The sequence below is a fragment of the Helicoverpa armigera genome, chromosome 17 (genome assembly GCF_030705265.1).
Source record: "Helicoverpa armigera isolate CAAS_96S chromosome 17, ASM3070526v1, whole genome shotgun sequence".
Classification (NCBI taxonomy): Eukaryota; Metazoa; Arthropoda; class Insecta; order Lepidoptera; family Noctuidae; genus Helicoverpa; species Helicoverpa armigera.
The window spans coordinates 3,090,617-3,114,272 of NC_087136.1; the positions used below are offsets into that span (position 1 = coordinate 3,090,617).

The 23,656-nt window shown below is 37.7% G+C and overlaps 3 protein-coding genes across 10 annotated transcripts in view; 1 reads left to right on the forward strand and 2 right to left on the reverse strand.

Moving 5' to 3' along the window:
• Positions 1 to 3,583, forward strand: part of LOC110370363 (tyrosine-protein phosphatase non-receptor type 9) — a 41,554-nt gene extending 37,971 nt beyond the window's left edge. For all 4 annotated transcript variants that reach the window (XM_049846523.2, XM_049846518.2, XM_064038856.1 and 1 more), the window contains 4 exons: positions 48 to 184; positions 482 to 558; positions 901 to 1,058; positions 1,748 to 3,583. In XM_049846523.2, coding sequence (XP_049702480.1) covers positions 48 to 184; positions 482 to 558; positions 901 to 1,058; positions 1,748 to 1,819 — 444 coding nt within the window. In that variant the 3' untranslated portion in view covers positions 1,820 to 3,583. The remainder of the gene's footprint in view (positions 1 to 47; positions 185 to 481; positions 559 to 900; positions 1,059 to 1,747) is intronic.
• On the reverse strand, positions 3,011 to 12,503 carry LOC110370362 (bumetanide-sensitive sodium-(potassium)-chloride cotransporter). Of its 4 annotated transcripts, none has more exons than XM_064038855.1 (20): positions 12,319 to 12,501; positions 11,534 to 11,683; positions 11,034 to 11,122; positions 10,649 to 10,729; positions 10,135 to 10,315; positions 9,605 to 9,864; positions 9,341 to 9,449; positions 9,118 to 9,257; positions 8,818 to 9,009; positions 8,314 to 8,545; positions 7,912 to 8,033; positions 7,568 to 7,703; positions 7,202 to 7,413; positions 6,509 to 6,750; positions 5,955 to 6,190; positions 5,625 to 5,752; positions 5,325 to 5,479; positions 4,696 to 4,835; positions 4,251 to 4,384; positions 3,011 to 3,947 (listed from the first exon to the last, which is right to left on the reverse strand). In XM_064038855.1, the coding sequence occupies exons 3-20, from the start codon at positions 11,091 to 11,093 to the stop codon at positions 3,846 to 3,848; spliced, it is 2,862 nt and encodes a 953-aa protein (XP_063894925.1). In that variant the 5' UTR covers positions 11,094 to 11,122; positions 11,534 to 11,683; positions 12,319 to 12,501; the 3' UTR covers positions 3,011 to 3,845. The 4 variants fall into 4 exon arrangements, 2 of the variants coding, with proteins under 2 accessions (XP_063894925.1, XP_063894924.1); XM_064038854.1 differs by having other exon boundaries at positions 11,437 to 11,683; XR_010277309.1 differs by lacking the exons at positions 3,011 to 3,947; positions 4,251 to 4,384 and having other exon boundaries at positions 5,325 to 5,466; positions 11,437 to 11,683; positions 12,319 to 12,503.
• A 4,493-nt stretch (positions 12,504 to 16,996) lies between these two features.
• The window catches only part of LOC110370403 (bumetanide-sensitive sodium-(potassium)-chloride cotransporter), a 29,343-nt gene continuing 22,683 nt past the window's right edge, over positions 16,997 to 23,656 (reverse strand). Inside the window, exons 13-20 of one of the 2 annotated variants that reach the window (XM_064038857.1) lie at positions 23,149 to 23,360; positions 22,532 to 22,773; positions 21,951 to 22,186; positions 21,201 to 21,379; positions 20,623 to 20,780; positions 20,160 to 20,302; positions 19,683 to 19,816; positions 16,997 to 19,329 (exon numbers count right to left, since the gene is read on the reverse strand). In XM_064038857.1, coding sequence (XP_063894927.1) covers positions 19,216 to 19,329; positions 19,683 to 19,816; positions 20,160 to 20,302; positions 20,623 to 20,780; positions 21,201 to 21,379; positions 21,951 to 22,186; positions 22,532 to 22,773; positions 23,149 to 23,360 — 1,418 coding nt within the window. In that variant the 3' untranslated portion in view covers positions 16,997 to 19,215. The remainder of the gene's footprint in view (positions 19,330 to 19,682; positions 19,817 to 20,159; positions 20,303 to 20,622; positions 20,781 to 21,200; positions 21,380 to 21,950; positions 22,187 to 22,531; positions 22,774 to 23,148; positions 23,361 to 23,656) is intronic. The other variant, XM_064038858.1, reaches the window with a different exon arrangement.

Sequence of the window (23,656 nt, forward strand, 5' to 3'; positions counted from 1 at the left end):
TTCAAGATTATGTGATGTTCTTAATATTTTTTTTGTTTTGTTTCCAGCGGGAGCAGTCCCGTCGCATCTGGCACGGGCAGTACACGCGCTGGCCGGACTACGGCGTGCCGGGCGGCGGCAGCGCGCAGCCCGTGCTGCGCTTCCTCACGCTCGTGCGCCGAGCCCAGCACCTCGCGCTGCAGGAGTACGTATCGCTACTGTATAGTTATCGGCACGGATAATGAGCTCTCGGCGGAAGAGTGAGGATTGCTTTGCGCACTGTACACTTAAGGCAATAAACCAATAAATCACTTCTGCGCAGGTGAAGGTCAGGGCTCAATATCCTTGCCGACGATTATACCCAGCACTGTACACGTGTTCCCTTACCCAACCCCAAGCTTTAAAAAATTGAAAGCCAAAAATTAGAGGAGCTAGTCCTCTAATTTTAATACTACTATTATTTTGTGTGTCAAAAATTTAATGTAAAAAATTTTATTTCCAGCCTTGGAGACGCGTGGGCGGGACATAATAGGGGACCGCCGATAGTCGTCCATTGTTCAGCTGGCATCGGTAGGACAGGTCAGTATAAAACGGATACGAATCGACATCTTAGGGTCTGTCCCCATCTGTCGAATGCGCCGCAAATGTGCCGCTTGAGAGCTGTTGGCGAGCTGAGCGCGTACAGGCACGCAGCTCGAGCAAATCGAGTACAAGGAGTGCGCGCGGCGTGCGAACTGTGCGAACTCAATTCTCGCATATAGGCTCCGTAATGTTGTAGAATCATTTTATTACTTTTTATCACTACTGCACCGCCCGTGCGCTGATCGCGTACGTCGCTTAGGTCGCGCGTGGTGATGTGAACGCATCCTATCATGAACTAGTTCCTCGTACGTAGTGTCAGTATGACCTGTCCTGCTGCAGGCACGTTCCTGACGCTGGACATCTGCGCGTCTCGTCTGGCGGCGGAGGGCGCGCTGGACGTGCGCGGCACGGTGGAGCGGATCAGGGCTCAGCGAGCACACTCCATACAGATGCCCGACCAGTACGTCTTCTGCCATCTCGCGCTGCTCGAGTACGCGGTTAGTATACTAACTAAAATATTTCATTATATTACTGTTGTACGGACAAACGTACATTGATTTTATACACATAATTCAATTTTGATGACATCGCATAGCATAGTTCATGCGAGACCTACATTTAATATTACTTTATTTTATGTAAATTTTGGTCTTTTGTGCTGGATATGAACCAGCGACCTATGGATTTTTCCTTGACGGGTCAATACCAGACGACTTTGTAATAGTGATATAAAACTACAGTATAGTTTTCGATTTGAAGATATCAATACGGACTGGTAGTTGCGCGTGATCACAGCATGTGACAGGCGCAATCGCCTTTCGACGACATGAATGATATACGTAGACGTAGTTACAAATGGTTTAATGACAATTGACTGAATTCGTGCATTTTTTTGTCTGAATTCTGAATCTGTTAATGTCCGTTAGAGCGCGTCTACACGGTGCAAGAAGTTTCTCGCTGAATGACGATGCGCGCATGATATCACCACGTAGACTCAGCTGTCACGAAAGCCGAAACAATCCACGATCAATTGCATTGGCACACATCTAACACGGTCGCCAAATCGGTTGACCAAGCGACCATTATGCAAATAACTTCTCAACAGATTTCTAAAATTTGCGTTAGTTGATATAATACAAGAAATCTTCACGAACATATTTTATCAACATATTAATTGTTGTTACAGGTTATGCATGGCTACCTAGACTCTGCGGACCTGACCGGGTTCGATGAAGATAATGAGGAGGAATCCGAATGAAGACTGTCTCGTCCGTCCTGCGGCGTCCTGTGAGCCGCAGTGCAGTGAATGTTAGCCAAGTGACTACTAACTATACAGTGTTTATATTGCTGTCCCACCCACCCACGTGTCTCGGCCCGACCGACGTAACCTGTAACGCCGCCACAACTGCACAAACGAGATATGTGTTCATTAGTATAGAAGCGGCGGAACACGACGGACGTCTGTATGCTACGACGAGGTGCCGCATCGGCTGTCAGCTCATAGCTTAAGCTAAATATACATTCAATGAAGAAACGTTCCTCTACCATGAATATGAACTCAAATAAATATCAGATAATGGGAAGGAAGCCTCCTAACAAGTATTTATTTGCATATTATAAAAATCTTTGTAACCAAAAATATTTCCACGATTATTTAGGTTTTAAATATTTATTTATACAATGTAAGGAGTTATGGCTGTGTGAAGTTTTGTCTGTAACTTATGTAGTTATGTTTATTTTGTATTTCAATAAATTATTATTATGTAAATGCCATGAAATCATTATAATATGTACTGTACATGTGACCGCTGAATTCAAAGTTTCGCACGATTTTATATACGTTGAGGTGCTGGTAGGCTTAAAACGTTAATTCATGTTAATCATTTATATATTTCATTCGCGTATTGTCGCATAATGATATGTATTATACATTTTTATAATCGTCAACGCTCACGTCGAGCTATATGAATTGTATGCACTGAGGCATCTAGACGTCGTTACGAATTATTATAAATTTATTATATTATAAACTGTTTGTTCCAGGATGTCCGATTCGCGAAATTTCCTATAGCCAAGGACGTAATTTTACATGACTTCATTATTTTTAACCAAAAATCTATATGTCATAATGTTTTACAGTTAGCATATAGTAAAAAGAGAATATGAACATTGTATGTGATTAATTATTTAAGCATGCACTGATTTAGTTAGATTGAATTTACAAATATAAGTTGACAATTATTTTAACAGCTGTTGAAGATTTTGCGAATTGTTCCTTCTGCAACTAAACGTTATAAATTTGACATAGACTGAGTAATGTTAATATGTTCTAAAAGTTTACACGCGGCCCGTCGTACTAGCGTAAATTTATTATAACCCTCTTGTTGAAATCAATCTTTATTTTTAACATGTTCTTTTGAAATATAAGTATAATAAATAACAATAAATGTGAAGAAAGTAAAGGAGTATATTTTGGAGTGACAACATATTTATTTTTCATAGAAAGCATAGCGACATATCTAATGAATGACAGATCTATATATTTAGAATCGCCGTCCTGTTACGTAACGTACATATCGCAGTAGACGAGAGTTCTGTTTGTCCGCGCGGACAGTTTCCTTCCTGCAATGTGAATCTCTTGTACAGTCCCTCCGCGCCACTACACTGTTGCTCGAACTGTCCTTGTGTTAACTGTCGTGTACTCTGCCTCCCGGTGCTTCAGGCCCGCTTACTCTCCCGCGCACGACACACTTGTAAACAATACTATTATTTTATTTGGCACTCGGTGTAAATATTTGTTATGCAGTCCTGCGAGCGATAGTACGTTGGTCTGACACTAAGTAAATAACAATGTATCCAAACACGTTTCTCTTATAACATTGTTTCATATTATGTAATTGTTAATCTGGAACGTCTGTTAATTCTTATATCTGTAAATACTTTATAATTACTTTCTGTTCTAAATTTAAATTAAAACCCTTGTGAAAATACGTGTGAAATAAAAAATCTTGTAATATATTGACTTTACTAGTTTTGTTTATCATCACATTATACTAACGGTGAGTTTCACCATCTATTTTTAACGATAACCGAACCATTTTCAGTTGTCAAATCGCCGATTTAACCAATGGGTGGCAAGTATACGGCCGGTTGTGGTTTGGTTTAGCGTTAAAATGGTGCAACCAAGATTTTACAATATACACTTGTGGACACCAAAGCTTACTTAGAAGAATAATTAATCAATTTGATATACAATACAATTCGATTTGTAGCGATAATATGAGCTATGCGATGACGACAGTTGAGTTGCCACGTACGAACAGTAGCGGCGGCATATCCTGACTCATGACGCTCATCCAAGCCATGTACATGGCCGCCGATATGCCCTGCCAAATGGAATATTACATAATATTTTATTTATTTTCAATATATTTATATATTGAACCAACAATCAAGCGATTTGGACTTCGATGGAAAATATATTTTTGTTCTACTGTCAGAGTCAAAAGCAGGAGAACAAATCACTTTAAACTGCCTAAAAACTTAAAGGGTCATAATTTCTTGACAATATAAACTCAACACCTAAGCTTCAAAAAAGTTGATGAATACTCTAGTAAGTTTAACGACGACATGGTGTCTAGCAGTTTTGAAAATGTAAATACTAAAAATTTTAATTTAATACTTTGTACCTGTCTGGGAAAAGGCAACGTCATGACGATAAAGTCTGCGCCGAAAGAGTTCTCTATCAGCAGCTCTCGTAATCTCAAGTGCTTGGAAGTCTTATCGTACAGTCGCACTGCTTCTTCTTCCGATATCAGGGTCTCTGAAATATGAAATAGTCATTTTACCTAGCTAGAACTAGGGTTTTATTATCCTCAAGTTCTTGAATGGTCTAAATTTGTAGCCAGATTCACCGGTTACTAATGAAGTCTTCGACAGCCTACCAGGAACATTTGATTCACTGGTCTTGGTTAGCAATATCTGGCAGAAATTATAAGCAGCCTTTATCAGAAAGACACTAGACAGCATTAACTGTCAGATAGCTAACTGACACTATCTACAACCAGTGAAACCGGGTCTTCATATCCAAAAATACTGATAGCATCAAAAATTGCACCTGCATTTTTTCCTTACCGTCATCGCTAACCGTTCTATGGTTCTTAATCATATTGTTAAACAAAGTCCACGTTGAGGCGGCTGGCTTGTCTGCGAGGCCCGTCACCATTGTCAGCTGTGTGTAGTCTATGCGGAACTTCTTCAGTAGGGACGACATCCTAACAAGTAGATATCAATTTTCAAGTCAATATTTTTTATTCCATATATGGAATATATGTATTATTCATAAATTTCATTCATAAAATTGGGTTACTTCTGAAATACTACGACATTACAATGACAAAAAAAGCAGCGCTTAATATTATCTATTTGCCGTCTACTGTAATTATTCCAAACGATTATTTACGTATTGTATGTCAATCTCCTGACATATTGCACAAATGCAAATCAACATCTTGAATAATGGGAGTACATAAGAGGTGTACATAATGGGAGTATATAAGATGAGTACATAATAAACTATATACGGAAGTACACAATCCACTTATGTTCTTCTTTGTTTAGGTTTAGGCGATCCGTCCGAATAACGATATTCTATTATTTATTTAAGATCATCTCCGCTCCGTTCTGCTCGTCTTCATTTTGGTGGAGTCTGGGTCTAACTTATACTAGTTTCAATCTACAGAATCGATCCACTGTGCACTTACTGTCTCTGTGCCTCAATTATTGGTGTTTTCCCTCGTGGAAGAGCAAATATTCTCAGCATCATTTTCTCTTTAACACTTCTTCGAGCTATTATGTAAGGCAGAAGAATGTTCATGCCACCGTCGTCATACAGCCACCATGCGTCTAAAATACTATTCTGATACAAGGAAAGGGCATACAGTTCATATTTTGAATGTTATAAAATTAGAATTTAATTCATACAACCAGTGACTTAGATATGTGGTTCATTCTCTAATATAAGTATTAAGGGAGTAGGAAGAAATTAATCAAATTGTTATTACGCTGTTGAAAGTCAAAGGTTTGTAGGCTCCAATTCTGCGGGCCCCCGTGCGACTGATCTGAGACGGTGAGAGCCTTAGAGATACCACATCGTAACTCTCTCTCTCTCTCACAGGTGGTGGTGTGTGACCTTTAAAATAAAAGATAACAAATACTTCGACAAAACATCTAAGATATATTATCGCTTTCGCCAGTTGTCAATAGGGCTTAGCCATTTATTTGGGTAGTGTCGGACATAGACAGAAAGGTAGATTAAATAGAAAAAAGTGTAAAGAAGAAACGACAAATTTTCTTATACTTAAGAAAAAAACTAAATATGTAAGTACACTTACTCCTTCTAGAAAAATCATCAACCTCATAGTGTGTCGTAGATTGCTGTAAATTGACATCGGAAGTGGAACTCATGACCGCGAGCGTTCGCAATCGCGTCGCGCGGTCTTCATAGTACTCCATCGGCGTGCCAGTGTCCGCTCCCGGAGAAGGCACTGACGATGGTGGCTTTTTCTTAGGGCGCATGTTGGTTGGAACGTAAAAGATCGCCACTGACATTTCGAATCGGAATGTCAGCCTGGGGATAGAGCATATGTGCCTTACATTGTGATTCTATCTTATTAGTAGCAATCTTACATTTTAGCATTGAGCGGAATTCTGAACATAACCCCTCTATTTACAAAATGTGCTCAGTGTGACTGTTCCACATATTCTGATATAATTTAACAGTATCGAAGCTCACAACCTTAATTCTTCTCGAGTACACTAGAAAGACTATTTAATTCTAATGTGATAACGCTTAGAGATACTGCTAAACAGACAAAACCCAAAAAGGAAACATTTTCTAAGACACATAAAGATAAAGAGTTATATGTAAGTTGTAAGTAAGGCTGACCGTATCATGTGGTAGTAGGCCAGCAGGTCGTTGTGAGAGCAGGTGGCCCAGTTGTACTTGAAGCCGTAGAGCACGATGTTCGGCGCCATGCGGCCGAGCCCCGTCGCCTGCACCAGCGCCCGCAGCGACCGCTCCGGCTCCTCGCCCTGGATGAGCACGTAGAACCCGCGCAGCTTACGTTCCCGCAGCCACTCCTCGCCCGCCAGCTGTCGCTGATTCCGCTCCACCCGGCTCAGCTCCGTCTGCAGGGAAATTTTGATTACATTCATAAGGGAGTTCTTGGAACAGGTATTGAATAATGAAACGGTGAGACGAGGAAGAAAAGTTCCAGCCTTCAAGAAAGGTTTTGATATCCATTTTTGATATCCATCATGTACCCGACATGTTGCACACTCCCATCAGGGACATCATGACGCAGTTCATTCTGTTAAATACAGAAGTAGAGTATGCAGGGGACCCCTGCATACTCTCATGCACTCTCTATACTTCTTTATGTTAGTACATAAAGAAGTATAGAGAGTAGTATAGAAGCACTCTCTATACTTCTTTATGTTAGTACATAAAGAAGTATAGAGAGTGCATGAGGATTTTTTTAGGATAATATATAGGAGGACTTTCAAGGAATTCAAGTTTTTAAACGCTTTATATGTACATGGTGTAAATATCTTTCGTGCATCACACATCAAGGCTTACTGGCTCAATTTCTGCGAGAATCATAAACGATCCGGTCTTAGTGATGAGGGTTCCGAGGTCTACAAGCCAGGGCCTCGCTTCGAGCTTCCCAGAGAGTATCAGCAACTGAGGGTTGAAGGCCTTAGCGTGAGCGGTCATGTGGTACAGCTGCACTATCGACGAGATGGTCTCCTGGTAACGTTGGGCGTCCGTACTACTGCCCCAGCTGGTCTCTGAAATATGTATGCAAATACTGTTGATATAGATATCGTGGCTTAACTTTTCAATAACATGTTTTGCATATTTAATGACTCTCTAACTAATATAACCATTCTTGTTGTAAAAAAATATTCATGCCGGATTCCATAGGGCGTAAGATAATTTTACCTGGCTTTCTATAGAGTACCAAGAGATAGAGTGTGATGAAAATAAAGGTGGTGAGAAGTGCCATCACCCAACTGATGACCATCATTATGACGAGACACAACAAGAAGCCGCTCAACGACACCCACGTGTTGTAGAACTGGAAACAGACGGATCAATTATATTGACAGCAGTCACGCGTTTTTTATGAGCAGAAATTCCTTCTAATTAATTACAATTTGGTTTTTATACTTTGGAGAGGAAAGTAGGAGAGTATCACAGACAACGATATTGGTCTATAACAATTAATCTGTATATCATGAGTCTATCATCTTTCTATTAACAATTAACAGGTTTATATCAATTACCCTGAACCGTGGTCTCCAGTTGAGAGGTTTGAAGAATGCCGCGTGGAACGTGCAGAAGTTGATGAGCGCGTACGAGGCGAGGTAGAAGTTTGTGATCAACGGTGCTATCGTGTTCAAGTCCGCTGTAAATGAACAATTCCTATTTAATTGTAAATTTATAATTAAATTGGGTATTTCAGTAATTATTATTTTATAGTTTTATAAAGATGTTGTCTTCGAATCTTCTATTTAGGTCAAGAAAATAAGTTTTGGACATCTAGGACGTGTAGTAGGATTTGGTTCGCAAGGAAAGGCAACTTTATCACAACACAATAGAAGCTGTATCCTGTTGCTTCGATCCCAATCTATGGGAACTTCATCACACTCATTACCTTACAAACCTGACCATGCCAAAAACATTACCAATGAGCAGAAAAGAGACGGACACCAAGAAGGTGAGCACATATCCTCTGTACGGTTCGCCGTGCCGACCGTATCGCTTTGAAAAGAAGATGAGTCCAGGATAGATGCGGTCGAAGCCCAGCGCTTGGATCAGGCGTGGCACTGACAGCAGATTCGTTAGAGCAGTTGACAGGGTTGCTGCCCAACACCCCGCGTAGATCAGAGGCCCGAAGAATGCCATAAGATGCATTATCTGGATATGAGGAGATAGACAAGTTATTACTTCATAAAACAAATTCTAATCAATTATTATAATAATAAATAAAAGTTCATTGATCCATAGTTACAGTAATGATTCACTTTTTAAGGTAAATTATTACAAATGTTCGCTGTAACTTCTCAACGGGAGACATTTTCATAGGTTCATTTGGTCCCCAAACTAGGCGCTAATAAAATAATATATTAAACAAAAGGCATGTTTTTACAGTTAAGCGTGTAATATTTTGAAATAAAGTAAATATTTACTTCGTAGCTATTGTGGAGTCCGTAATTGCAGTTGGGCTTGCAATCGCTAATGGAACCGTTAGCGATGTCGGTGGTGTTGCCAGATGCGTCTCTCAGGCCCCCCACCCCTGACAGTGTTGCCATCGTCAAGTATGATGTTATAGATATGGCTAGAGCTAGGAACGTCCCTTTAGGTATCGCCGTCGCTGGGTCCTGCGCAAATGTAAGTATACTTAACTTTAATTTGATCATATTTAACTAAGGAGATTTTAACCATGAAAGCAAGCATCAAAATAATAATTTTATAGGGAAAGTAATTACTTTTAGATCACCACAAATATTGGCACCTGCTTGAACACCTGTTACAGCGGGGAAATAAATAGCAAAAACGCTGAAGAAATCGTGGTATGATCCCTCACTGTACCGAAAATCAGGCGACCAGTTTGCTCGAGCCTGTTCCACTGTAAAAAACAATATAAATTAAGCGGTATTAGATGGTGCTTAGTATATGTTTATAGATGTGATGAGTGTTCAAATGACTTACAACTGAGTCCCACAAAACCGCGAGCTTTGTCTTGATCTGAGCCTGGGCCAAGAGCTGCACCAAGTATGAAATTAGCTATCGCTGTAAGTATGACGGTAATCAAAAAGTTCTGGAATAACAAATTAGTACAATTAGCAAATCATTTTATAGACGAGGATTGAGGAAATATGATTGCTATTTTAAATATTGCCTCCAAAAAACATTTAAAAATGAAAAAAGAGAGATAATAAACTATAGGGTCAGCAAGTCTTAACCTCCTCTTACTTGAGTCTTAGTTTCCCAGTCCATGCCGATGGCGCATATGACACACATAACGAACAGAGCTATAGCACCAACAATTCGCGTGTCATTCGGGCCATTATCTATTATTTTATAACTATTAGCCTTGAGCAATTCGTTGAGTGAGTCGCAAAATCCTATAGTGTTCATGCTGGCTGCTACAGCGTTGGCAAACGCGAATATTATTCCCACTGATGCACCGAGCTCTGCACCTAAAGATCTGGATACAAGGAAATATACGCCACCTATAAAAACATAAAATCATAAATGTTTTAGGCCAGGTCTCATTTTCCAGTGGTGGATGAAAGGTGCATCGCCTCTATTTATTGGTAACACGCAGTGGCTTCACGTAATGAAAACGTTGTTGGGATTTAAAACTGTTTAGCCGAATACGATGAATGTCTGCTCTTTTTTTTTTTTCAAACCTTCAGACCTCCCAAACCCAACCAAGAGCATTTGTTAATCAAACAACAGAAAAAACAATAAAGCATTAGGCACTTAATCTTTTACGTTACCTCCTTGAAGTTCTCCATTAGTGCATATAGCGCTGAGAGAGAGCGTAGTGATGCAGCACACGATTCCCGATATGAAGATGATGAGGATAGACAGGCCTATGCCCGCCTGCGCCACGATCCACGCCATGCGGAGAAACAGCATCACACCCCAGATGTTCAGCAGGCATGGTATTAATACGCCCTATTCACCAGAAACATGACATTTCTGTTTTATTTAAGTAGCATAAGATCTCCATGTACCCATATTCGCAAAAAAATAAATGAATGAATGACAGTAACCATCTTCGGGTAGCTGGTCTTCTAAACTCTGAATATAAATGATTCTATTGCTGTGTCAACATTAAAAAAAAAATTTTATGGTATATCATGTCCCTTCGAGGGGTTGGCGTTTTAGAGGGGCTGTCCTAGTGTTTTTCCTTTGTACCTACCTAAGTTTTGACGTAAATAAGTTTGTCTCTAACACGGATGAGAACAACTATCAAGAAAAAGTTAGGTACTAGAAATCTAGCCATACCTGCACCCATCCTAATTTAATGCCTCCGTATGTCGTGAGCTCAGGAGTGGGCTCCCCGTGTCTAGAAGATGTAGACCCTGCCTGAAGTCAAAAATGGAAAAAAAAAATGGATGAAAACCACTTAAATATATTTTATTCTTTCTCTTCCAGAGGCTGTCAAGGTAGATTGCAGTACCTTCTAGGTTTCACTGTTGCTCTTAGATCAGTTGTGACATTCGTCATCTTATTGGATAGTGTGGGAAAACTATGAAAAAATTAAAAAAGGGGGAATGGAAATAGACAATTTAAAATTAATAAACGAATAGGAGTCGCAAAATTTTCTACGTTTTAAGGCGTCATATATCTCTCAAGTATCAAATTGTATGGATTCATGTATGTAACCTACCAGCTCATCTCTTGAACTAATTCTTCTCCTGTGGATGTCATATGTGATCTCGGGTCCCATTGAAGTGGTTATTTTTTGAGTTTTTAATGCTGAAAATATTTTTTACATTACAACTTAAGTAGTAAAGAAAGTAGGAACAAGTGTCCCTTTAAATAAGAAACTTCCCGAAGCAAATCAAAATGGTTGTTGCGTGGCTACAATTTTCGAGAGTTCGTAATCAGATCCTGACCTGATGACAATGGGCTCACATAGCGAATAGGTGTAATACTATCTGATGCAAAAAAAACAAATTCCAAATCGGCCCAAGCTCCCAGAAAACGAGCTTGCATATTTTAAAAAACGTGCAGTCGAATTGTCGAAAAGTTCCTCTTGGGAAATTGGTAGAAAATTATTTGGTACTTACCTAGTTCGTCATGGCTTTTCAGAAGCCTTTCATCCATTCTATCTAGACATGTAATATAATACGAGTACTTAATTTTTAAGGAACAAAAAAGTCTCACTAATTCGCCTCGGAACGCGTTTCAATTTCAAATAATTAGCTCGGCTAATTAGTCGTGAGGATCCACCGGCACGGACTCGTGGCAACTGCTTCGGTACCGCACTTCACCGGTTACTGGCCAGCCAATTAATTTTGAACTCCTGTCTCGCCTCTACAAGACATTACAACTCGTTAGTACTCTCGTGGTCTGTTGGACCGAGCTGTACCTTACTTTTTAAAATAAATGGATATTTATTTAAATGCTGAATTCTTTTATTTATTAAATACTTTTTTCACATTTTGTACAGTGGCGGACTTAACGCCCTAGGCGTTTTCTCTCAGCCTACCTACGTTATTTTATGGCAAACAATGTCGATGTTTTACTGTGATAGATTTTGATGAAACTGGAGGTATGTGGGGGAAATATTTTTTTTCCTCGAGACGCATGTGAAACCGTGGTACACGGTTTAAATACATTTAGGTGGAAAATAATTTCCACCTGTGGAAGTTCTTTTAATACACCCAAACAATGTAGTTTTTTTTGCTTTACAATGAAAGTCAAAAAACAACCATGCGTTAGCAAAACGAAACTATTTTTTCACGTACATATATGTAGATACCGGGCATCACAGACCGTGATCATTAACTTCATAATGCTCGCGATTGCTCACGGTCCTTTTGACCGCAACTTTACGAAACGGTTAACATGTATAACGAAGAACAAGACCGGGTCTGTTGTAAATGGTCGTCTCATGATACATTGATCATACACAACGAATCGCTTCGATGTTACGTGGTCGCACTCACCTCGTGTCTATACCAAACATGCTACTCAGATCACTTTGAATTTTTCTCTTCGAAACATACATATGTATATTAATAGAAGGCTGTCCCAAATCTTTCTTTGGTTTAGATTGTTCAGTTAACTGATACAGGATTATTGTTATTGATTTCGTTTATAAACTTCCGTATGCATCTGTCTTTGAAACTGTCAAACAGCTCGTGTCAGAACGGCATAGCATATAATTACGCTTTCCAAAAGAAGGTGATACTAAGAAGGTCTCCTTAACATCTATAAAAAACAGCCCTATTACCTAGCGAAGAGCGGTTTCATACTGACGTATTCACAACGGGTTTCGCCTGCCTGCTTACATACATCATGTCTATGATCACCTGTAACGTCACGAATGTGTACTTACATGCTCTTACACATGTTTACAAAACCGATTGAATCCATCCGCCAGTTTGATTCAGGAGAATCATGTTTTCCACATGAAGAAAAATACATACTGCGATCGATATATTTCTAATCCTGGTTTCCAAAAATCTTAGAAAAATCAAGCAATCAGCCTGAAAGCCAAGTTGCTTATGGGATAAATTACAGAATAAAACACTTGTGTAGCGGTAACCTCATTTATTGTACAAAAATTGTTTTGTCTTTCCTGTATAAAATTTAACACTTCAGAACAGAGTTCAAAGCAAATTGATGAAAATGTTTAATGTTCCGAAAACATTTCATAAATCACAAAAAAGGCATATACATTAAAATTAGAATATAGAATCGAACTTATCACAAGGGTTCTATAACACTTACTAGCAAAAGTTTTTTGTAATAACAAATTAAACGATGCGCCATTTTTGATCGCGTTATGTGTGGGGTTCAGCATCATTATGTTCTAGTTAATTTTGAATTTACAGTAGACAAAATACTGCAGTTCGAAACTCAATACTTTTGTTATTTTAAGGATTTCCCCAAGGATCTATGTTAGGGCCACTGCGTATCTTTGATTGGCCAGTGCTCACTTTTGTTATAAGATGTTTTAAATATAAGGTAAGGCAATGATTGCGACAAAAACCATGTTCTGGACATTAGGCACATAGGTGTGCCAAAAACTTAGAGCTTAGTATATATGCTGTATAATTTCGCCTTGTCTCTTTGATGATGGGTACGAAGGTTAATTAGGTAGGTATAGGTGCCTTAAAGAAGTACTCCTTATTTGTATAAATAATAATTACATAATACTTTTATTGTGCTTTGGTAAAATATTTTGTTCATTTTATTGGTTCGTTAAAACCTTTAAACTAGCTTATAATCTAAACTTAGTCTACATAATTGTACTTATTATTTACTAACATAAGTTAATGATAAAATGCTTTGCTGTTTAATGTAATAAGTACATAGGTAATTATTGTTCATGATATAAGTATAGGAGGTATGGGATTAAAAGAAATAATATACTAATTTGATATTGAAATATTTATTCTATACTTTAAATGGTACTTGGAAGCAATACGTCCGTCTAACAAGATCCCGTGACGCAGTGTGTGTAGAGTTAAATAAACAGTAGATTGTTCAGATAGAACAAAGAACAATGTTATCGAAAGTTAGGGGTATTAGTTTTTGCTTTATATAATCCAACACGCCCCCTCAAAAATTAATCCCTAACTTTTAGTCATTCGTTAGTTTACTATACAGTATCTAGTCTACAATTCAACATTACAAAGTGAATACCAACTTATAAATACGACGTAACATATTATACTTCCAAGTAAGGTCTGGGACAACTGTACAATAATGGTCCAACATTTGCTGCACAGGATCAGGGAAAACCCAGAAAAACCTGATCAGACCATTTCATAATGAAATTGTACTTAAATTAAAACTTATTCTATACCCAATCCTTTTCTCAGTCTTATAAAAGACACGACTGGTAAAGGTTTTGTCAACAAGTCTGCCAACTGGTTACCTGTGGAAATATAATTTAATTTTATTACATTTTTCTCAACTTGTTCTCTAGAGAAATGATATTTTATATCTATGTGTTTGGACCTTTTATGACTTGTTGGATTATTAGCTATGCTAATACATCCGTTATTATCTTCATATAAAATAATGGGCTTATTAATTTTAAGTTTATGCTTTCTGCCAGAGACTTAAGCCATAATGCTTCTTTAACAGCTTCATATAAAGCCATATATTCGGATTCAGTAGACGAGACCGCTACTGATGTTTGTCTCTTTGTACACCATGTAATTGTATTTTGATCAAATAATTTAAACACATATCCAGTAGTGCTTTTCCTATCATTACAATCGTGGCCACCCCAATCTGAGTCGACATATCCACTTAGGATGTTATTGTAATTATTTCTTGTATATGTTAACTTCAAATCAATTGTGCCTTTGATATATCTTAAAACTCGCTTTAAGCATAACCACAATTCTTTATTGTTCTTATTTGTGTACCGACTTAAAATATTTACGCATGTACTTAAGTCCGGACGCGTACAAAGCATAATGTACATTAAACAACCGATCAGGTGACGGCATGGTGCGTCACACTTCTTATCAGCGTTAAGAGCTTCATAGTTTAATTTAAGCTCCATCGGTGTGTTTATAGGATTGCAATCACTCATATTAAATTTATTCAAAACGGTTTTAATGTAAGCACTTTGGTCTAAAGTAATTTTATCATGGTGTCTCTCTATTTTAATGCCCAAAATAATTTGATATCGTGTAAGTCGGTCATTTCGAATTTAGTCATTAAATATGCTTTGAAATTATTCATTGTTTGCAAATCTGCACATGCTATAACTAAATCATCGACGTACAAGATTACGTAAATATTTTTAGAAATGTCTCCTTTACCTTTCATATATATACACCTATCTACTGGGGAGTTCTGAAAACCTATTTCTTTGAGACATTGTTCAAATGTTTCGTACCAACATCTAGCTGATTGTTTTAAGCCATAAAGAGCTTTGTTTAATTTGCATACGTAATTATCTTTACATTTTACACCTTCAGGAACTTTCATGTAGATTTCTTCCTTTAGTGTACCATTTAGAAATGCTGTTTTACATCCATATGATGAATCAGTAAATTATATTGATTTGCGTAGCTAATTAAGAATCTAAAGCTTGCTATTCTAGCAACTGGTGCAAATGTTTCATTATAATCACTAAGATATTCTTGACTGAAACCTCTAGCGACAAGACGTGCCTTATATCTTGAAGGTTGACCTGAAACGTCATTTTTAATAGTGAATATCCATTTACAGTCTACAATATTTTTATTTAATGGTTTTGGTACTAATGTCCATGTATTATTTTTCTTAAGAGAATTGAGTTCTTCTCTGACTGCTTTTTCCCACTGATTCCTATCGTTCAGAGATTTAATTTCATTTAATGATTTTGGTATATTACTTGTGATGGATAACGCACTATAGACATCATAGTCATTTTCATTATATGATTTACGCGAACATGTTTTCAGTCTTTCACTTCTTCGTAAATTTAAAAATTCATCAGGTTTATCCTGATTTTTGTGTTTCAAACTACTCTCAGATTCATTTTCAGGTTCATTCGGTATTTCATGACTACCGATTTTTCGAATTTTACTTGTACTGCATTCATCAGATTGAGAGCTATCTGATTTAGGGCCAGAACTATGAGACTTATAAGACACTGATTTTGTTACGGAGTCATTATCAGTTTCGTCTTGGGAATATGTATTATTACTCCGTTCAGGTCGTAATGAAGGCCTAGATTCGATAAAATTAGTCTCATCAATTACAACGTCCCTTACAGTTTCATATTTTTCGAATTCTGTATTCCAAACTTTATAACCATTGGGTTCATAACCTACCAGTATTCCTTTCCACGACCTATTGTCAAATTTGTTTTACTGGTTTTATTATGAACATATACAGTTGAACCGAAAACTCTGAGATTTTTAACGCTTGGTTTCCTATCATGCCACATCTCGTATGGTGTCTTTGATTGACTTAAAGCTTTCGTAGGCGTAATATTTATTAAATAAACTGCAGTTAAAACTGCATTTCCCCAAAACGTTTTGATGCTTTAGTGCCATTTAACATAGCACGAGCTTTTTCTGTTATTGTGCGAACCATACGTTCTGCAACACCATTTAACTGTGGGGTCCTAGGAACTGTTAAATGATAGCTTATGCCTCTTTCTCTACAGTAGTTTTTCATTTCGGTGGATAAGTATTCACCACCGTTATCACTATAAAGATTTACTACTTTGAAATTGAATTTAGCCTCACTTTTAGCGACATAGTCTTTAAAAGCTGTAAACACTTCTGATTTGTAAGTTAACATATACACCACACAATAATGTGTGTATTCATCAACAAATAAAACAAAATAATTTCTGTTATCTATTGTTGGAGGTGTTATAGGACCACAAACATCTGAATGCACAATAAACAGAGGGCGTTTAATGTAACTTTTGTCTTTAACTTTATTAAAAGGCAGGCGAGTCTGCTTCCCATTTATGCATGCTTCACACAACTTATCATTTGGAGTTACGGTATTTATTTCATCTAAGTCATCAATCATATTATGACATTTTAACTGCAGGAATTTAGTTTTACTTATATGTCCTAGGCGTTGATGCCATAATTCATATTTATTTTCATTAACATAACATGCTTGGGAAGCGGATTCCCCTTTTATTACTGGTATTTTAAACTCTAGAACTATAAGATTATTCAATGTCTTACCTTTCATGATGATTTTACCTTCCTTTGTAATTTGTGTGCCTTTGTCATCAAATATTATGGTGAATCCTGCTTGCTGCATCTTTGATACCGATATTAAATTATATGGTACTTCGGCACAGAACAATACATTTGTAAGTATTCCTTGCACTCCTGTTTGACTGATAAGATTTATGTTTCCCCTTTTAGTTGCTGAAATAAATGTATTGTTTTTAGCTACTGAAATTTTTAAAGGAGGATTTAAACATTCAAACGATGTGAAGAGATCATCTCTATTTGTGATGTGATCAGACGCTCCTGAATCTAATAGGAATTTAATTGTCGAGTGGTCTTTTTCATAATGGTATGCGCTTGTCATGAACGCAAATCCTGAAAAAGAAGAATTCGAGGTCGTTCCCTCTTGCAGGGCAATAGTTTGGACTTGTCTTGTCCTTTCTGGGGCATTGTTTTGTATATTTGTCTGTCTTTTGAAATAGAAACAATCCTGTTTCTTGTGTCCTTTGCGTCCACAGTAATGACATTTCACAAATTTTTGTTTGTTTGTTTTCTTGAATGTTGTATTCTTCAAATAGTTTTGTTTTGTGCGATTGTATCTGTTTTTATTATATTTTTCTTCAACATGGAGTATCTTTAAACTGGTATCACGACTCTCGTTTTTTAATTTTACTTCGTGATCTAATAGTCTAGTTTTTACAAAACCGAGAGTGATATTTTCTTCAGATAGTGTCTCAATTGCAGTGATAACGCCATCATATGTATTCGGAGAGTAAGTAATAAATGAGCTACTTTGTCCGTTTCCTCTAATTTAGCTCCAGCAGCTGATAATTCTGTCAGCAGATCGTCAAATGTTGAGAAGTGTTTGATCAAGGGTATATCGGCTTTTAATTTTAATCCCAATAATTGTTTTCTCAGCGCTAATTGAGTTGCTACACTTTTCCTTTCATAGATCGCGTCAAAATGTTTAAAAACTGCTTGAGCAGTCCCATTTTCATTAATATAATTAAGATATGAGTCCGCCAAATATTCGACTATAATACTTTTGGCTGCCTTATTATTCTTTTCCCACTCAGCGGATCGCGTTCCAGGAATTTCTTCGTCAATAACACTGAGCAAGTTTAACTCTGAAAGCAGTGTACGAATTCTAAATTTCCATACACTGTACTTTTCTCCATTAAAAGGCTTAATGTTTCTTTTCACTTTTTCCATTGTCACAACTTTATTTTTATTTACAACTATGCACTTTACTGTCACTACGCACTACTGAATGTTCTCACTACTAAATGTCCTTTTTCGCACTGGGCCCATAACCTATAGGAGGTATGGGATTAAAAGAAATAATATACTAATTTGATATTGAAATATTTATTCTATACTTTAAATGGTACTTGGAAGCAATACGTCCGTCTAACAAGATCCCGTGACGCAGTGTGTGTAGAGTTAAATAAACAGTAGATTGTTCAGATAGAACAAAGAACAATGTTATCGAAAGTTAGGGGTATTAGTTTTTGCTTTATATAATCCAACAATAAGTAAACTGTTATGATTTTTAAATATTGTACTTAAAATTTATGCAACTTAATCTAGGCTCTCTTTTTAAGTATTATTTTAATCCTAAGGCTTATAAAAAAATGACCTACTTATGTTTCTTTTTAAATTAATTCGGCTTACAGAGCAACACGTCACTGATAGCTTTGTTCCTAAAATTGATGATGATTTTACTAACACAATACATATCTTTCATACTAAACTAATCTTCGTCTAATTCACAAACAATGTGGGTGTTGTACTCTAAAGTAGTAAATATCGAACAGTCTACATTGGTTCGATATCAATACTTGCATTGTAAAGTCGTACACTTGCGTTATTAACATAAAGGTATGAAGTAACTACTTAGAAATTGTTAGCTGCTTAGAATCTTGACGCATATATAAGCACTCGATCAATAAAAAACAGTAAATCATGCTGCCATAAAATTTAGAAATTATGGTCAGAATTTAGAAATTATACAATAGAGCCAAATGTAGCCGATGAGCATAGCTATATTTTATTTATATTTAACTACGTTACTGATGGATTAGTGAAATTGATCAAGGACTTATATAAAATAGAAGTTACTATAACAAACATCCGAATAGAGAACCTCTTTTTGGAAAGTCGGTTAAAATTGAAGTAGAAACAGAACTAGGAGTAGAAGGTGAGCACGGAGGTGTGGTTGCCGCGCACGAACATCATGGGCGGCATGTCGCGACTCATCATCTCCAGCCAGGACATGTACAGTGGGGCTGATACCGAATCCTGGGAATAAAGAATAGGATTATTTTATCTTGTCCTAACTCAAAAAGTTTGTTCAATTTGCTGGTCTTGTTAGTCAAAATACAAGTCTATGCTTTTATTTGAGATGGACTTACTCTGTTTGCTGGTTTATTTAAGGAGGTTCCAAAGATTTATTCCAATGTGATTAAGTATTGTAATATTTGCAGTATTTAATAAATTATCAAGTATTTATTATTCCACTTGTGGAGTCCACATGTAAAGCTCTGGAAGGCTTAAAAGTTATACTTTTGGGAATTCCTCTCAGAGGTTCGGTCATGGAATTTAGCTTAGCTAAACTTAGATCTTTTAAATAGTGACTTAACAGTTGTACCAACCTTCCTAGGCATCGGCAGCGACATGACAATAAGCTTTGCATCCTTAGAATTAGCGAGCAATAGTTCCCGCAGCCGCAGTTGACGTTTCGTCTTCTCTGATAATGTCAGCAGCTCAGTTTCGCTGATGCAACAATCTAGGTGGGAACAATTTAATTTTAATAAATAGGTATAAAGATACAATAGCATTTTTAAAAATAAATACGTAAAAAGTGATATAATGAAAGCAGAGGATAACAAAAGAGGTGATTCAGAAATGGAATATCGCATAGCATGGGAGAGGAATCCAGTCAAGCACGTGTATTCCAGGATACTATTGGTGAACTAGGTGGAGTTTAGTTCAAATGCAACGTGTTTTGGGTATGATAGTAATAAAAGATTTTAATTAAATTGTTACTGCTGCTGTTAGGCTTTTGACGACCCCGAATTCAATTAAAAAAGCAGCAGACCCAAACAATTTTATTACAAGGCACAAGTTACCTGGATTAGCAGACTTGTCAGTGAACTTCTTGGTGACTTCTTCGAAGAGAGCCGTGGTCTCCGGCTGCGGCGGCTCCGTGATGTCCTGCACCATCGTCAGCGACGAGTAGTCGATGCGGAACTTCGCTAGCAAGTTAGCCATGCTGGAAAAAAAAGAAGTTGTGGTTAAAAAGGTTAATCAATTTATTGGTTGGATCACGATATGCATGCCTTTGCATCTGCTGTATAATTATTTTAAAGGAAAGATTTCAACAATTTAAATCATTAACTCTCTATAAACAAAATACTTATGATAAAAATTGGATCATTTCGATCATTTTACAAATATCAATTGATAAAAAGGACCTTCACCATCCATAAGAAATTGCTCATTCTCCATTTGATAATTAATTCAAAAGCCAAACCTGAATAATAATATACTAAGGATCGGTGAAGAACTCAGTGGATTTATACATTCACTTACTTCCTCTCCTCAAGTTCCATCTCGTGCAGCCTGTTGGCGAGCGCGAATATCCTCAGCTTGCAGTTGCCCCACGTGGAGCGCTGCGAGATGATGTACGGCAGCAGGATCGTCAGACCACCGTCGTCGTATAGCCACCACACGTCTAGTGTGCCTGCCTCCTGAAGATAAAGAAAAGTTGCTCGTAGGACTTGTTTTTCCAAATTGCGGATTTAACTATTTAAATAGTTGTTGAAAAAAATTACAACAGTGCAATCTATACACATATGCAATCTGAAAATTGCTGGCAAAGCGCTGCTGCTTGTATTGCCTGATTTGATAAAAAAATTGATTTAGGCTCAGGATTCCTTAAAAACTCGAAAGCTTACAATACCTAAACCTGACGTGATAAACAAACAGTTGTTACACCCAAGACCCTACTTACTACAATACTTTCCTTACCCGGACACAATCTAGCCTACGTTCTTTCTCAGGCTCTACTAGAGTATCTGTCGTTTAATTCGAGTCATTTGTTTTGTTATGAAAGACAGTTACTTTTGCATTTATTATATTAAGTAAGGATTTAACTCCAAGAACATTACCTGTTTCCTCTGGAATATCGTCATCCGCGACAGTTGGTCCTTAGACAGCTCCAATCCCGTCGAAGTATTATAAACAATCTGTCGATGCATATCATTCTTCTTGTCTTTCTTCTTCCGTTCCCTCGTACTGTTGCACTCGGAAATAGTGAACGATCGCGATGTCGACAATGTCAGAATACCTATGGAAAAACCGTTGATGAGGAAAATTGTTTTCATGCGGAAATCTTGAGATGACCTTAGTGAGATGGGACGTCCTTGTGCTAAATGATGCTTCTGGGTCTGTTATTCAAACTTTGTTATTGTTTTTGTTTTCTTTGTATTGCTCGGTATTATGTTAGTACATATTATATTCTACTTAGGTACTTATTTACCAAGGTTGTATCAGCTTTTGTCAAAGATTTTAGTCACTTGTCGATGTTGTAGGTCTGTACTATACATATACTATTGAAATACTTACTTGTCTTTAATTGTAGGTAAGTTAATCTTTTATTTTCACGTTTGATTTATTAGTATTTTCCTATATACTTAGAGAGAGCATAAATACTATAATATTATTTCTGTTTAACTGTGATTTACTTAAATCTAGATTAGTAATGCTCACGTGCAAATAACTTTAGCCCCTTTGAAAGCTCAAACATAATTACACAGAAGTATTTTGCTCCCAATAACTGTTACGCAATCACAGAGAGGTAAAGTCATCATACGCGAGCTGTAGGTTAGTAGCACCACCACCGTGACGGCGGTACTCACTGTCATCAAAGGGCAACGTACTGGAGAGCTGGTTCCTGGGCGCGTCGGCTCGGATGTCGAGGTCGGAGTCGGCGTGCAGCATGAGCGGCGCGCGGCGCACTCGCAGCTCGTCGGCGCTGCCCGACGACGTGCCGGTGAGCGAGCTGCTGGCGGCGGGCTCGTTGCTGAGCGCGCCGAAGTCTAGCCCGCCTTGCACGCGGAGTATGGCAACGGCGAGGCGGCTCTCGAAGGCCGTGCTGTGGTGGAGGGTTGGTTATTGTGTGATGTTTTTGAATGATTGAAAATCAAAACGAATGAAACTTGCATATGCTGGACGTTAACGATAGATTGCTATAGATAGAGGACAGTATAAGAAATATGAACATCCGAATTGAGAACCTCCTCTTTTTTGGGAAGTGGGTTAAAAATAAAGTTGCAGATTAAGTTACAATATCCAAATATATGTACTGTCTTCTAATTTGCTCGAGGAACTTATTAACTAGAGCATTTCTAAGCCAATAGATAAATAATGCTTTACCTAAGTACTAAGAAAACAATGTCAAAAAGGATTAAATAAAATTGGAACGCTCAAAAATACTCACTGCAATACATTAAAATAAGCCACCAGATCATCAGCAGGGGCCGTAGTCCAATCAGCCTTATACCCCATGAGCAGCACATTAGGCGCGAGGCGGCCGACCCCCGCCGCCTGCACCAGCGCACGCGCGCCCGCCTCGAAGCCGAACCCGTGCACGCGCGAACAGAACGCGCGGACCTTACGCAGACGTAGCCATTCGGCGTCAGCGCGGGAGCGGGTGGAACGTTCCTTGTATGATACTTTCTCCTGGAGGGATTGGAGTTTCATAAGAAAAGAAGAACTTAAGGTTTTGTTTTATATTATTAAACTAAAAAACTGGCCTTCTGGAAGAGATTTTTCATGAAATAAGCCGTGCCTTTGTACTATCTGTTCTATTTTTCTTCTTGTCTGTATTCTGTGTGTGTAAGTATGTACCCAAACTGTTAAATAAATAAATAATGTGTTGTTGCAAATTTAACTAAGTTGTAACACTCAAAAACTTAATAGCAATATTTTAAAAAGTTGCTCTTATCGTGGAGTAAGAAAAAGAACACTTGTTTGTAGCATAAACGACTTTAGAGCACAGAGTGTGTATGAACCAAGTATTACATTAAGCATTTTAACAATTCTCTCAAAACATACCTGCGATATATCTCCTACAATCATCAGCGATCCAGCCTTAGTGATAAGATTCCCCAGATCTACAAGAGCTGGTCGGGTATGTGGCCGACCAGCTAACACCAGTATTTGAGGCCAGTAGTTCTTCACGTGCTCTCCAGTTTTTGCCAAGTTGTATGCACTGGATAGAGCAGTCTTGTATATCTGGGCTTGAGTACTGCTGCCCCAGTTCACATCTATTACAAAAGATAAAAATATGTTTATGTACAACTTTCATCAAGACCACACAACTGCATACCCACTTAAGAAAAGGAAAAATTATCCTCTACTTATACGTTTTCCCACTGAGCGGCATTTTTTGAAGAGCTTGTGTCCAGTAACTATAGCTACTGATAAAAATACTATCAGAATAAATGCTGATGATAGTAGCTCTTTCTTTAGCCAAATACAGTCATAAACTTCTCATATCAAAAGCTTCCCGTAAATCATATCAATGATTTATCCGTTCACGAAATTTCAACATAGTGAATCA

Bases quoted from the DNA above. Each gene is read 5' to 3' on its own strand.
- LOC110370362 (XM_064038854.1), bottom strand. From the start codon at position 11,473: ATGGATGAAAGGCTTCTGAAAAGCCATGACGAACTAG. The intron at 10,730-11,033 runs GTAGGTTACATA...TTTTGACTTCAG, and splicing joins TTAGTTCAAGAGATGAGCTG to GCAGGGTCTACATCTTCTAG. The intron at 6,191-6,508 runs GTCAGCCTTACT...CTCTATCCCCAG, and splicing joins GCCTACTACCACATGATACG to GCTGACATTCCGATTCGAAA.